This window comes from Sturnira hondurensis, unplaced genomic scaffold, assembly GCF_014824575.4.
Source record: "Sturnira hondurensis isolate 20B ecotype Veracruz unplaced genomic scaffold, ASM1482457v3 Scaffold0014384, whole genome shotgun sequence".
In the NCBI taxonomy this organism is placed as follows: domain Eukaryota; kingdom Metazoa; phylum Chordata; class Mammalia; order Chiroptera; family Phyllostomidae; genus Sturnira; species Sturnira hondurensis.
In genome coordinates this window covers 36,915,174-36,931,469 of record NW_028087015.1, presented here as the reverse complement: position 1 = coordinate 36,931,469, position 16,296 = coordinate 36,915,174, and the positions used below count along the sequence as shown (strand labels likewise).

At 48.2% G+C, this 16,296-nt stretch overlaps 1 protein-coding gene across 1 annotated transcript in view; it reads right to left on the bottom strand.

Annotated features, from left to right (window-relative positions):
- RAI14 (retinoic acid induced 14) overlaps positions 1 to 16,296 on the bottom strand; it is a 127,024-nt gene that overhangs the window by 104,209 nt on the left and 6,519 nt on the right. The window contains exon 2 of the mRNA XM_037063146.1: positions 3,316 to 3,399. Within this exon, the coding sequence (XP_036919041.1) occupies positions 3,316 to 3,351 (36 nt within the window). The 5' untranslated portion in view covers positions 3,352 to 3,399. The remainder of the gene's footprint in view (positions 1 to 3,315; positions 3,400 to 16,296) is intronic.

Genomic DNA, 16,296 nt, shown 5'->3' with positions numbered 1-16,296 from the left:
AATGTCACCCACTGTAGAAGGATGAGTATTTAGCTCCACAGCTCTCTTTGGCCTCTGTAGGTTATCTGCAGGCTCCCGAATGTGTTCAGGGATTCAAGTAACTAGACAACGACATTATCCAACCACAGCCCACAGGTTCATTCCCCTACAACCCTCACATAAACCTGACCTTGATGGGGTGGCCACCTGCGTCAACTATTCCAGAAAGGATGTTGGGAAAAATATCTACCTGCATGATGGTCCTGGAGTAGCAGTGACCTTAAGCCCATCCACAGAGAGGGCGGGGGGGCTCCTTTGGGCCACCTTTGTCCTGTTTCACTCCTGGGTTTTGCTCTCGATGGCCAGAGGCCTACCAGGCTGCAGACCTCCCAGACACAGGCGGGCTGAAACGCGATCGCACCGGTGGGTCACCTGCCTTCTCTTTATGAGAGTATGAACATGATCTGCTGTCCCTTCTTCCTACCCCCCAGGAACACAAAGAACCTTTTCTTCAGCCTCTCCGCTCCGCCTCACACAAAGACAGGCAGGGAGATGTGAAGCTGGTGGTTTAGGTCCATTCTTTGAGAGACCACTCACTTCCAGCCAGAAAGACCATCGTTTGGCTCATTGAACTGAATATAAACTTATGCACTTTTCTTGTAACAGAAATAGTCAAATCATAAGGCAGGCATTGAAAGGCAAGTCTCCTCCCTCCACCCACCCCCAGCTCCCCGTTCCCTTCTCAGAGGCAGCCGCTGTTACCAGATTACCAGATTGGACCACACATACCCTTCTCCAATCCCCCTTTTGAAAATTGATTTCGGGGTGGTGGGGAGAGAGAGAGAAACATCAACTTGTTGTTCCATTTATTGATGCATTCTTTGGTTGATTCGTATAGGCACCCTGATGGGGGATCAAACCTGCGTGCAACCCTGGCGATTGGGACAGCACTCTAACCAACTGAGCTACCCAGCCGGGGTCAGATCCCACTTGTCATCACGGGTTTCTGATTAAAAAAAAGGGATTAATAGTTACCAAGCATCTCCTCTGACTGCCAGATCCCAAAATGTGTGTTTGACATATATGAGCACACTTAACCTTCACAGCAACATTGTAAAGCTACTATTTTTTCTCTACTTTTCAGGGGACAGACCTGGGGTTCAGGAAAAGTAAGAGATTTATTTGCCCAAGGCCACACGCCTAGTCCCAAGTCACTTTTCCAAAATGCTGCCTGTATTGTCCTGCTTCATTAGATCAGATCTCCAGCCAAACTTTCTCTTTCAGGAAATCTGGGCTCCAGAAACAGGCTACTCTGGCACAAAAACTGGCTGGTTGCAGGATCCAGAGCTCTGAGAAGCCAGGCAAGTGACTGCACTTTCCTACGTCTCAGTTTCTCCATCTGCAGAATGAGCCTGACAAGAAGACCTGCCACATACGGTCGTGGCAAGATTCAATGATTTTTCCCAAAGAGCGTGGCAAAGCACCTGGCATACGGTAAACACTATGTAACAGTTACTCTTACCACGTGGCTCACGTACAAACTGGGGTTTGAAATGGTTTGGCTTTTTGTTTTTATCGCTTCCATTTAGCTGTCTAGTGGTGTGGCTCTGGGAAGCAATGTGGGATGAATTGGGGAAGCTGTCTGACATTGGCCCCATTGCACCAATTTCCTTTGCTCCCTCCCCGAAGCTTGCTCCGCACACATTTCTTCTCTTAGCTGCCAAATGCACGACCTTTCTGCTGCCAAATCCTAGCAGCTTTTAATAGTGTTATTACTGTGATTTTAATGTCTCGTGGAAATATTTCAGTTTTTACTTAAAAACTAGAATTCGGCAACACCCTCCCGATGGCCACAGTTTGCAATTTCTTAACCCTAAAGTTTACGTGCCTAGCATTTTCCCCTGCCCCCATTTACGTACCATGGAACGCCAGCCTGACTAAATTTGGCTAAAATAATCTCAACCTGTATAAATGGAGGCTACCCAAATTCCCTTGGAAGGAAAAAGACATTTGTTAACCTGGTCACACATGTTTCAAACCCATATCCACTCAACTGGGCAACTTTTTCCATTTAGCTGCCTTTTCCTTCTTAGCAGAAAGCCAAACGAGACCTGGAGGTTCTCGTAGCACATGGCCAGCAGCTGAGGAGGGAGTTTCTCCAGGGAGCTGCAGGGGCGGGGGGCAAAGGAGTCAGAAGACCAAGGCGCTCACCAGCCAAAGGCTCGCTGGCTGACCCCGGCCAAGTCGCTTCACATTCCGAGTATTAGCTAGCTTACCTGAAGAATGAGGCGATGAGGCCAACTTCCCCCTGAAAACCTTTTCTAGCTCTAGCTTCCTTTCAGCCAGACAAGATTCTGCCATCACACCACAAGCATCTTCTCTGGTCTGGGTCTTTTCAAAAGGGCAGTAAGTTACTGTCATGATGTAACCTCAGGAGATAGGCTTCAGCCAAAAGGAGGTGTGTGTGCTGTGTTGGCCATAACAGACGCAGCCTGGATTTATTGCTACAATGTGGCTGTGCCAAGCTGTCATGTAATTCACAGCAAAGCCATAAAACCCAGGGTCACCTTTAATTACCTAATGGTACACGATCGCCAAGCAAGCCCATTAAGAGGACGATGTATCTGGAATTCCATCAGATACCCTTCCGTGAACTTCTCCCATTCAACGGTTCTGCTCGAAGCCTCTGGAATGCAGCTAGTATGAGACTAGAATCTCAGCGGGGTTTATGAGGTGACCTTTTGCTAAAACAGTACTGTGTATAACCCCACTGCTATGCTAGTTTTCTCCATTTTCGCCTCTGGGAGGCTTTGTTTCACAACGTTGACATCAGAGGTGGGTCCTCCAATCCAGTCTCTTATGATGAAGAACAAATGAGTAAGGATGCCAGGAATTCGGGGGGAGAAAAGGTACAGGCAGCAAGAGATGCTGTTTTACCACGGATGCCTTTACAGAGAGCAAAGTCCCACTCCCTTCCTGAGGCTGACTGTGTACCGTGCTCAGAAGCAATTCTCTAACTGCCCTCACGAGACAGGTTTTCTCTAAAAACCAGATTTGGGGGACTTTAGAAATGCTGAGCTTTTTACGGATTCCCTTCTTTAAGACGTGTGACCTGTTCCTTTCTCTACAAGGCACAGACCCCAGGAATTCTAAAATGGCATTTCTGAAAGCTAGACGCACAATCAGCAAGGAGCCTACAGCTGGCCATTCACAAAAGCCACCCCAAGCTGGAGACCGGATGAACCCAGCGCCTTATCAAGGCAGGAGCGGGGGACCACTGCTGCGGCTCCGGGAGTCCGGCGGGGGCAGCCAGACGGTGCGTCACCGAGGACTTACGTCACTCTTCCTGAACTTCGCTTTCAAGCTCTTCATGTTCAGTCCATTCAGCCTTCCGAAGCTCTAGAGGCGACTGCTCAACACCTGGGCAGAGAAGGGCAGAGAGAAACCAAGGTCAAGGCTTCCAAATAAACACCACAGACATTCCCTCCCGATGGGATTACAACTCTGGGCCACAGGCGGGAGAGGCTGGGGCTAACAAGGTGGTTCAGTTACAAGCTAAGATGTGGCGAAGAAGAACAGTGTTATTTCCACTCAGGACATACACTACTTTCCGGGATCTTGACATTTTTCAGTTAACCAGACCTTTGAATGTCACCTCAACTTCCCCAACATCACAAAGGCAACAAGTTTAAGTAACTACTCAACTGCCATTAGGCAAAATACAGTATCTGTGTGCTGAACGGACTCCTCTACACACGTCCCGTGGGACGATGACACCTCCCACCTCCTCGTGCAGGGTCACCAAGTGAAGAACAATACGGACAACAGTTCCTACCCCGGCTGCCGTGCATTCCCTGCTGATTTTTTCTCCATGTGGTTTTTCCCCCCTCGAAACGCACAGGGCGGTTAGTGAAAAACACCAGGAACAACAAAACCTCCCTCAGCAAATACCTCATTCCTCGGGAGGCCACGTTAAACAACGAAAGACTCCCCAGGCCCTGGTGGGACCCAGCCATTCCCAGCTGGAGCTGAGAAAGTCTTACAAAACCACCTTATTTGGGAGGGGTCTGTGGCCCCCGGAAAGTGAATGTAATTTTCTGAAGTATACACGTACATACTTTTTTCAGGGAAGGAGGTTCCTAGCTTTCATCGGACTCTCCAGAGGGGCTCACTCTGTCCGAAGTTAACACGACTAGTGGAGTCTAAGGCCCTTGTTTTCCAGAAGTAGAGCCTCAGAGAAGCCAGGGAACTTGTCTGTGGCCACAAAGCCTGTGGGTGCTGGAATTCAGCACCAGACCCCCACGTTTGATCACGGAGTGCTCTTCCCACTGCCCTCTATCCTAAAATTAAAGCCAAAAAGCAGAATCCTGGGCCAAAATGTGGTATAGACTTTGTCTTCTTCATCCTTAAACATGGAAAAAGCAGCAAGTGTGGACCTTTGCATTTACGTCCAAAAAGGCAAGGAGTCCACTGGTGACCGTAAGCACTTCGTGCATGTAACCACAAGCCTCAAGTGCCAGAAAGTGAGAACCGATCAGCTCCAATGGGACTAGCCACTGGAGACCCAAGAAATGGTGGTCGAATGTTCACCACAGTGGACCGTTCTTTTCCTAAAGCGATTCAAGGCTGTCTCTCGTTCCTCCACCAGCTTACCATTCTGGACTAGGTTGATTTACGAGGATGGGGGTGGTGGTAAATGCAAGCACCTACATGGCTGTACTCATCTGTCCTCATGTCGTCCTCCTGTCTCCAGAAGTCCAGCAACTCGCTGGCTTCTCGCGTGTTTACTTTCATGACTGCTGCTGCCCTTAAGCAAGGTCCCTCATGAATGGTACAAAAGCCCAGTCATCATCAAGAACTTGAATGACATTAATCTGGAGGTCACAAGGTTCCTTCAGCCTCCCTGTGGTCCCCCCCAATCTATCCAGCTCGGTAGGTAGAAATGACAAAATGCACATTGCCTTGGAAACCATACATATCATAATTATACCCTGGGAACTGCCAACTATTTAACCACAGAGAAGGTTGGGCCAGCACCTGAACAGCAAAGCACAAGATCCGAGACGGTGTTTCTCAAAGTTGGCCCCTGGGTCATCTGAATCAGAAGGATCTGGGGACAACTCACCGGACGCAAAGCCTTAGTCCACACCCCACTGAAATGGAATCTCAGGCAGCAGGGCCCCGGAATCGATCTGGTTTGATCTTTTGCACACGGATGTTTGAGAACCTACAACTGAGGCAGAAAAACAGGGAATACACTTGTCCCAGTTGCACTGATTTATAAACAGCCTTTTTCCATCAACAAATGGAAATGAATCCAAGGGGCGGTAATGATAATCAGATATTCCCAAGCTGCCATTGCCTCGTGGTCCTCTGCCAACCGTAGCTAGAAAACGGAAATCGCCCTTGGAGTTCAATTCCTTCCACTCCCTGAGCAAAGTGTTCATAACCAAGGAAAGAGGCCAAATCCACGCAACGGGAAAGGGAGAGAAGCGAAGCCAAGGCTTGGAGAAGCCACAAACCGTGTAGTGTAGCCTAGGGGTCCCCAACCTCCCTGCTCCCCATCTGTGGATATCTTTTCATTAATTACTGCCCAAGCTCCACCTCCTGTCTCCTCCCACCCTCTGGCCTGAGATCGGCCTCCTGTCCCTGGTGCCAAAAAGGTTGGTGCACCCAGGCAGAATCCACCCAAAGCATTCCTTCAGTCATGGTGGGGAGGAATTCTGTTTGAGGTCATGGCGCGTGTTTACAGGTATTGTACTAGTTTTGTGTGTGTTTACCTTTGGTATTTTGTTAAAGCATGCCAGTAAGAAGTATGCAAACTCCCACTTGAAGAAGATTAAACAAATAAAGCAACTAACTCCAAATTGTCCCAGGGGAAGGGATCAGCTACGAAAGGAAGCATCTTCCTGGAATCGTGGCTCTGGGTATGTGGCAGCTGGGTGGTCTGTGGGCAGAACTCGAGGATGAGAGAAACGGGGGTCAAGGGTAAACGAGTTCTGGAAACCCACAAAGAGTAACGTCAAAATCAAGAAGGGTGGCTGGGGGTAAAGTTAGTAATAGATCACCGCTTTCCTGGTACTTGTGAAAGAATCCAACACATGGAAGCCATGACTGGTGGAAAGTAACCTGCCCTGAAACGACACTGGGCCCTTCCGCCACGGCATCTCCGCCTGCCCAAGAGGACTCACGAGGAAACCAAGGACTGTCTTGCCTTCTGGGGGCAGCTGGGCTCCCACAGCTCCAATCCCCAAATCCAAACTTCCACGGCCCGAACTGGGTCACAGGCTATCTTGAGCGTAGTGGCACCCATTAATTTAGGAAGACCACACTAACAGCAGTCCTTGGGAGCGCCACTTAATCATTCCCAAGGGCTGCAGTGAAGCTAAACGAACGGCACAGCAGCCTGATTCGGACAGTAGGAAAAGGCGGTGAGATGTTACACATGTGTGGGAAAAGTCGTTTGAACCAAGTTCTTTCATTTCGAGCAGAATAACACCCATTTACCCACTGAGCAGGAATATTAGTTGACTTCCTGCTCAGGCCACAGTAAGTCACTGAAACAGGACTCCCATCACGGGTCACCAGTCACCTGGGGGCTTGGGGTCAGTCGGTGAGGATAACAGTGCGGGGAGACACAGCCTCGTTACCTTCCCATCAGAAGGCTGGGATCCAGCGAAAGGGGTTCCCTGATTATTCCATCTTCCCTTTACAAATAACACAACTCAATCAAAACTTAACATGAGCTATCATCCCTCCTTACCTGATATAATTCTAGTCTGAATCAAAAACCTTAACATTATCCTATAGAGCTTTATTATAAACTAGTAAGTTATACTCCTTTGAGTATTAAAAATAACTTACAATGGATATAGGGTTTCCTTTTGGGGTGATAAAAATGTCCTAAATTTATTGTCACGATGGCTGCGTGACCTGTGACCACACCAAAATCATTCGATGCTACACTCCAAGTAGGTGAACTGAACAGGAAGTAAGCTCCATCGCAACCAAGCTGTTATTTTTTTAATAGCTTAATAATCTTCATTATCTTCTCCAATCCTTAGAGTTAGAAAAATTTCAGGTCACACACCTCTGAACTGATTGAAAAAAAAAACTTGGGACAAAGATGAACAAATAATGTCCTTCATATTAAAATGTGCTTGCTTCTAGTATTTCTTCATTTACCTATTTCTGTACCACACCCCACCCCTGATTGAAGTGGTTGGGAAGAAAGGTCCTCGCTGTATCTTCAGACTACTCACCCACTCACCCCACCCCCACAGAGAACCCAAGGACTGTTTCGTAAGGCAAGGCTGCCAATTATGTCCGCAATGAGAGTTCTCTGAGAGCCCCAGCCAGGTAATCGGATTCTGTAATCAGAGGTGAGGCTCAGAAATCTGTAATTTTTGTTTTAAGTTCTTGGGTAGTTTGGATGCTCAGCTAGATTAGGGGAACCACTGTTCTAGACAAGTGATATATACCTGTAGTTGGCACTTTCATTAAAAACAACCCAGAGACATTGCGCAAGTAGATACAGTAGATACAATACATCAGCATCTTCAAGCATTGACTATGTTTGAATCTTTCACAACACTGGGGGACGGGGAGCTGGGAGGATGTTGGGGAGCCCACCACACTCTAAACTCTAGGAGAGCAACTAGCTGGTTGCCCACAGCCACTAGGGAACAGTATGAACTGGCAAAGGCAAATAAATGGTAGCCATGCATTTTCCTGGATCACAAGAAACCCTTGGCATCCAAGATACCACATCACAGGATTCAAGGCAGTGGACTCCCTGTGAATCAATCACACAGCACTGGAGGAGTACAGGGAATGATGCTGTCCTCTCACTAACTCACGCCTCCATCCCAACGGGGACCACTCCTCCAGAACCCCTGGCTCCAGCAGGGCAGTAACAGGCGCCCCCAGAGGCTTCAGGATTTTTTCTCCCAAGGTGAAAAGAACATCAGACTGAAAACCCAAAGCGCTGACGAAGGCATTGAACAAATGTAAAGAACTAAAATTAAGGCCCTTTCCTCCTTGCCGGCATCTTCCTTAAGTGCTTGATTGTTTCCGCAGATAATAATCACTCTGCCACAAAGATGGAATGTCAACCAAAAGCTGCACAAACACTCAACTCTCTCAATCTGGAAAAGCAAATACTTCCTGTAGAAGGTCTCTCCAGACCAGCCTTCCCAGCCAAGATGGCCCTGACAACAACACAGCACCTGAGGCCATCTGTAGGCCCCCCAAGGGCAGACATGGCGTCCAGCCTCTGCCCCTGGGACGGGGCTGTGCTTCTGACTACCTCCTGCTGCCGGGACGAAGGACAAAAAGTGGGAAGAAGAGCCAGGGGTGCTGTACCTGCCCCCAGCTTGTTTTAGCCCCAGCACATCCGTTCTTGGGATGGCAGGGAAAGAACTCTAACCCTAGACAGACATTTAGGTTACGGGGACTGGGCCAAGTGCTATGGAGGATGTGAGTAGAGACCAAGGGTGTGAGGAGAAAATGATACAAAACTATCTAGCAATTAGCTGTCCACTAATGCAGAAATTAAAAGAGTAGAAAGCTTTGCGGGCTGGGGAAAATCAGAAAGACTTCGCAATAGGGGAGGGGCTTCACTAGCCTGAAAGGAAAGGCAGGACAGACAGAGCGGGGCAGCCCACTCCCACAGAGGGGCACGCCCATCTTGGATTTTCCAGGGAAGGGTCAGACACCCGCCCAGTCTCTTTCCGCCACCCATCCCGCAGCTTCTCTCAGGAGGTTGAGTGGAGGTGGTGGGGACCACTGCACGGTTCTCTCAGAAGAAAGGTCCTCCCCCAGCCAGCCCCCAGTTTGGTCCTGTTAGACTCCTCGAGGGAGTGAGGGGTTCAGCAGTCCTGCCACCAGTTTCCAGCAAATTCGAAAACGTGCATCTCCCACTGTCTGCTTACTTTGGAATGACAGACTCTCGGGGCAGGATTTTCAGGTCGCCTGTACCAGGGCACCGGCCACTGGCACACAAATCAATAACTGTTTCATGCCTGAATGCCTAAGACAAAGGTGAAGGCTCATTAGCCTTCAGGCTTCACCTGTGACCTCGGCAAGGCTCTCTTCGGTCCCAAGCCCCCGGGGTCTGCTGCATGGGGACCTGACTAAATGCAGCCGAATGATCAGGGTTTCCCACAGACACCTGAAAGCTCTAAAACTAGTCAAAATAAGTAAATAAAAGCCCCACTCATGGGGCCTACGAAGCCTTACCAGTCTGCCCCCCACCGTCCCCTCCTGCCTGCCCTCTGCCCCTCCCCCGCTGCTACACTCCTGGCTCATCACCCACACGCTGGGCAGAGGGGGGGGGGGGCCAGGGAGCTGCCCGCTGGGAATGATGGAATGTGAGAGTCAACAGAGAGCAAGGACCATCAGACACTCTGGGAGTCGTCATTCCAGTTACCAAGCAAGCCTGTCCCAGCGTGGCGACCTCGGTTAAGGATGGTTAGGAACACTGGACCACGTATGTGGAAGGTGCTACGAGGATAGGTCTTCAAAAGTTCTCATCACAAGAAAACAATTCTGTGGCTACTAAGAGGTGAGGGTCGGTCCCTAGGCTTGTGGGGATCGCTCTGCAATGTACACAAATATCGAATCACTAGGCTGTACAGCTGACACTAACATAATGTTATGTGTTAATCACGCCTCAAGGTCTAGAAAGTATTTAGCAACTGAAATGGAGCGTAGAAATATTTTTATACTGAAGACTAATCAGAAAAGTCAGAGTTATCCAGAGGCAAAGGATTCAGTTCACACACGTTAAAGAGCCCGTCTGACACAACACAGACCTGCCTTATGATTGTATCATAGGGGACTTGTTTACTCAGCGAATCTGACACACGTGAATAAATGAATAAACAAAGAAGCACACTCCGCTGAGCGTGCGTTAAAAGGGCTGAGTGCTTGCCTCTACGTCATCTTTTGTATGAATTTTGTAAGTAAGGAGTAGGTGTGCTAAAGACTGCCCAGATGATAAAGAAGGGAAAAGTTAGGAAAATTTTAAGATGTAAGCAGTAGCTGCATTTTGGCAGAGAACCGTTTCTAAAACACGCAATATTTTTTTGGCAATAAAATGACCGCATTCTTTTCAGGCTGCGAATGTCTTTCAGGTATTTGCATCATACTAACCTCGTAGTAAAACTCTCTTGAGAACGTCAGTCTTCCTCCCTATAGTTACAACTTGCCTTTATCCAGGGGATGGCACATCTCTTGAGAAATAAATGCATCCTTCTTTAAAGAATAAGACCTGCCATCAACCAGGACTGACCTCAGTCCATGAAGCAGTGGGAGCCACCGGCACCATTTTAAAAATCAGCCCGGGCTCTGGTCATGTTACTATCTGATCTGTGCAGTGCGCTACTCACACGCTCCAACAGGCCACCAGCACAGAGCCCCGAGGTTACCTACCGCCTGCCCCAAACCCACCCCACCTCACCAAACACAGGCTTTGTCCAAACAAGCTACCTCTGAAATACAAAAATCACTCTAGAACCAAGGAAGGTCATGTGACCGTCCCTCGTTTTGAAGTTATCCTAAAGTGGATCTCTAGAAGGTTCTTTCTGTTTCCACATCATTTGATGTCCTGTCAACAGCACCGTGTAATCACTGTGTTCACGCCCGAGGACCCGAAAGATGCCCTGCAGACAGACACCTAGTAATTAGCCCCGAACGGCAAGATACTTGGGCTCTGAGCCTCAGCGTCCTCCTCCCAGGGACCTTCCCTCTTGGGTTTTACCTATCTTGAAACCCAAGAGAACCAGTCAATTTTAAAAATAAAGGTGAAACATTTACCTTTAACATTTACCTTTACCTTTACTCTTGAAACATTACTGGTGAAATGGAAAATGTAGAAAGCAAAAAGTCACTATGGAAAGCATATTAGCAGGTTCCTGTGAGGTGAAATATAAATTTACCATATCACCCAGCAAGTCCTCACCTACGTTATCTTGCTAAGAGAAATGAAACATATGTCCATACAAAGATTTGTACATGAATGTTTATAGCATCAGTATTCCTAACTGCAAAAAACTGGCAACTACTGAAATACCATGAATTAGGTAAACAAAGTGTGTCATTTCCACGCAGCAGATGCTACGCAGCACATAAATGGAAAGAAATGCCAATACAAAGAGCAACACACATGAAGCTCAAAACCACTGTACAAAGTGAAGGTCAGACACAGATGGTAAGATTCCATTTGTATGACACATCTAGAACAGGCAACTCTATAGAGACAGGAAGTAGGTTAGTGGTTGTCTAGGGCTGGGAATGGTAAGAGTGATTTAAATGGGCATGAAGGATCTGGGAAATATTTTAAAGCTAGATTGTGATGATAATTACACAACTCTGTAGAGTTTCTAAACATCATTAAATTGTACTCAAAATGGGCCCTGGCTAGTGTGGCTCAGTGAACTGAGTGCCAGCCTGAGAACCAAAGGGTCGCTGGTTCGATTCCCAGGCAGGATACATGCCTGGGTTGTGGGCCAGGTCCCCAATAGGGGGCGCCAGAGGCAACCACACATTGATGTTTCCCTTCCCCCCTTCTCCTCTCTAAAAATGAATAAATAAATTGTATACTAAAATGGGTGAATTGTATGGAATAAAAATCCTACTTCGAGGCAGCTGTTCTTTAAAAGACCAAACACAGAGAAAAAGAGGTTCATCACCTGCAAAGCTGTTAGGCCATGAAAAGTGTCTTTAGAGTGAGTGGGTAGGCTCCATTTAGGGTCATATTTAACTGTCGTTTTCACTCGAGAAGGACGGAATTGCCAAACCTTTGCTTACTGCATATTTCATCAGCTCTCCAACTCGGTTTCCAATGGGGACTCCCTGGACCCTCCACATTCCGGAATGCTGGAGATGTCATTTGCAACCATCACGATGGGTCTGTTGGGCCTGCTGGATCTCTCTCCCCAACCATCCAGTGTCTCAAAAACTTTTCAGAATGCGGGATAAACAAGCCTCTAAAACAGATTCTGTGAACTCTGACACCCTAGGAAAAGAAGTAAGGGAGTGGATGGAAGACACAAATTCTCTCTACTGCCCTAACGACCGACCATTTTTAGGTGGCTCTCAAATCCCTTGTATGCAAAGAAGCCTGTGTCTCCCCTCCAAACCAAGAGAGAGGGCATCCTGGCTCCCCAGAAGGCAGGGCTGCTCTTCCCCAGTATGCCATATTACACCTGTGAGGTTCGGTTTGATCCTCAGCGTCCGATGGATCCAATAACTGCACTTCCCTCCTTTCAGAAAACTGTCTTTCTCCCCACCTGCCCTCCTCCCAGGTCATATTCTGATTGTCACTACTCCCTGAGTGATGGGAAGGTGTCCTCATCAAGGCTATTCAGAGACTCATTCCAGGGATTTCTGGAGTTGGAAGAGGGCAAGGGGAGGGGTGGGAGTAGGGAGGAAAAAAGGGAAAGGAGAGAGGAGTGTAAGGGGGCAGAGAGGAGAGGGAGGGAGCTAGGAAAGGGGGAAGGGGAAGGAAAGACCCTCCTCTGCGGTGGAGGAGCTGGGATCTGCAGGCCTGGCAACTGCCCACCCCTTGTGCAGACAGTTAACCAACTGAGAGGGGCAACCAAGGAGGCCCCCAACTCCAGGGATCCCAGGCTCTGCTAGAGTCACAGCCTTTTAGCACAGGATTTGGGGTCACATAAACCAAGGCGTACCCCTTCTAGCCTAAGTTAGTCAAATTGGGTTTCTGTCACTTGCAATCTAAGAGTCCTGACAGGTCCTTCAGAACCTTGTCACCTGCTCAGACTTGCTCAGGCTGTCATCTCAGCTACCCCAGACAGAGAGGAGCCTAGAACTCAACAGCACAGTGCTGAGTCCGCTCTGTGCACCTCTCAGGTCAGCAACCTAGAAAGGTGAAATATACACTCTCTGGAGTCTAAACTCCGGATGCTCCCCAGTGCCCCCCCCGCCCCAGCCTGCAGGTTAGGGGGAGCACATTGACCATTCTCTTGTTTGCCTGTTAGAGGCTCCTTGATCTATTCTGACCCAGGCCCCATGCCCTGGGCCCCCCACCACCCGCACCACCTCCAAAGCATTCCACTCCTCATTCCCCTCCATCATTCTGTCCCCGCAGAGGACCTGGCCAGCCCACCTATGGGGGTCTTCTGGACAATTTTCATCCTGAAATTATGCACTGCTCTCTGCCTCTCCTACAGGAACCAGCCAACAATGGAACCAACTGCAATTCTAGACCTGAAGAGTGTGAGACCACTGTGCAACTCTCCCAAAGTAAGCAGCCTCAGTAACAGCTGGGTGCAGGAGGGATGCAGGGAGGACCTTCTCCCCTCTGCTCACCCGAGGCGAGGCAGCAAGGAAGCTGCTGGACGAGCTGAGCTGCGGCTGAGGATGAATAAGGCAGACCCTCAGGAGAGCAGGGAACAAAGGGAGTGGGGAGGGGTGGAGGGCTGGGGCTCAGCTGCACAGGAGGCCTCCAGGCCCAAGGATAATCCCCTGGACCGCTAATCCTTGAACTGCCCTTGAAGAGATGATATGCAAACACAGTCACTCACCCTCATTCATTTTAAATAAGACCCCTGGAGGAGAGGCCTAACCCAGAGGCTCACACAGCAAGGCATCAGTCCCCAGGGGCTATGCCAACCTGGATTTGTCACACTGTCACCCTGGCAAAGCAAGTGGAAAAGCCTTTCAGATCTTTTCCATTAAGAGTCGAAGGCTGCTCCGTGCCTGTGCTCCCTGGGGGTGGGGGTGGCGGCAGCTGGGGGCTCCTGCCCAGTAAGACAGTCCCTGTTAACAACACTGGATGCCCTGGACCACTCTCTGTTTAGGGGTCAGAAGCAAACAGCATTAACATGAAGAACAGGGGATGTTTCATTAACAGTAATAAGGATTTAACGTGTTCCCCTCATTCCCCAGCCACATCCACACCTAAGGGGCACCTGATGCTAGGAGGGTTTTTACAGAGTGAAAACAGTGTGGCTACATGTGAACTTGCGGCTTAAGAGGAAACGTAAGAAAACTATACTGTTTTAATTACTCATGTGCTCTGAATGCCAACTACGGGCCACGTAGAAATGTGGACCATACACAACCCCTGCCTACAAAACTCAGTCTCACTATCGTTGTATATGTTACATTTATAATATACAAACATTCTACGTAGATTTCATGCACAAAAGCAGAGATACAGATTTGTAAACCAAAACCACAAATGTCCATAATACCATGAAATCGGTTTGGGATGAAGCTACATTTCTCTAAACAAATGCTTAAAGCTCTGAGCAAAATCCCTGGTAACTGGCCAAAGACACAGAGAAACAATCAACTACGCATTTAATGAGGATATTCTAGGTTCCAGATGACTGGGGTGCCAAGACCAACAAGATGGCATATTACTTAAACTGACGCTGTCTAGAAGCCACACGTGAAACGTGACCGATGCAAACTGACAAGTACCGCAAGTAGAAACTACACAGTGATTTCAAAGTCTTACTCTGAAAAAATAACGTCAACTCTACCGGCAACAAGATTCACACCGAGTACACATTGATAATACTTTTTTGAGTCTACTCGGTAAAATAAAATGTATCGCTACAATTAATTTCATTTGTTTTTTTTTGAGTGCGGCTACGAGAAAATTCAAAATGACCGCTGTCTTCTATTTCTAACCTGCTGCGGTTCTATGAGACAGCGACGACTTAGACTGTTTCCTTCAAAGACCGTGATGACAGATCCCTGTGGCAATGACAGCCTCTTACCATTATCACTTAACGAGGCAGGCACCAAATTAAGCACAAAATGTATTTTACCATGTTTCACGTTCACTTACTATCATAAAACTCAGGTCTAGCTTAAGATCTGAGTTAACTACGAGTTAATGATCACGAAAGCTGTAGTTTAAAAGATTTACTCTGCCACACGCAGAAGAAAGAATGATTAACCAGCGATGCAATTTCACTCCGGGCTGACAAACTTCTAGGCAAACTCAGGCGCTACTATTACGGACCATTCAGAAACACGTGTGTATGTTTGTCTACCAAAAATGGACACCCTCCCAAAGGGTTCGGTAGGGAATTCCACTCCCCCCCTCACTCGCCGTAAGGGCCACACCGCCTTCACTTTAACCACGACTTTTCTGCCCTGTGACCAGACTGTGATGGAACCAGGTTGTCCAGGGAAACTGAGCAAGCTGTCAATGCAGTTTTGAATGCGACTGGTCACTCATCCGAACCTGCAGCAGCTGCAGGGCGAAGACATACTAAAGGAAACAAGTCTCTACATTGTCCGTATTTCTAATGGTGGGACAACAGGAGGACTAAATGGAGGGATGGCAATGCGGGGAGAGGAGCTGCAAACCACACAGGTGTGTTACAGTGACGTATGGGGCAACCCCTCCTTACCGCCATGATTATAATGGCAGGCGTAACCGGACTGGCCAATATCCCGGCAGCTCCGTCACAGGAGATTGACAAAGAACACAGTAACATTAGCAATATAACAACAGTGGCCATGGTTGTCGCTCACCAAAATTTTATCTTACGTTGCAAAGTTTTAGTTTTTCCTACTATTTGATCATATCATTTAATGCTCACACACCATTTTAGAATTAGATGTCACTGTTAACATTCCAAGTGTCCAGGTGGAGAAATGGCAGCCTAGAAAGGTTATTTGGCCCAAAGGGCACAGTTTATAAATGGGGGAGGCTGGGTTTAAACTTGGGGTCAGCTCCTGAGCCCAAAGACAACTATGGGCTGTGCATTAGACAACTTTAACCATCTTTAAAAGTCTGGCCAACTGAACAACGTTTTTACTACTTAACAAAGTTAAGTTGCCACCCTGGCTGGTGTGGCTCAGTGGTAGAGTACCTGCCTGTGAATCAAAGGGTCACCACTTTGATTCCCAGTCAGGGCACATGCCTGGGTTGCGGGCCTGGTCCCCAGTAGGGGGCGCATGAGAGGCAACCACACACTGATGTTTGTGGTTGCCTCTCTCCTCTCTCCTCCTGTTCTCCCTCTCTCCTTTCCTTCCCCTCTCTAAAAATAAATAAATAAAATCTTTTAAAAAAAGTTGCGTTGCCTTTCATGACAGAACAGCACTGGATCTGCGGCTGGCACGCCCCGAGCTCCCTCTAGGAAGTCTAACTGGAACGATCTGAAAAAGACATCCCTTCTGGCCGGGCGCCCTCACTCACACACCCCTTGCCTCATCCCAGGCACGGTCATGTTTTTATTTCCTTATTCTTTTCATATGTGCAGCATATGCTTAATGAATAAAGTTATCAAACTTGTAAGTCAAAAAAAAAACCTTTTCTGTAGAACTTTG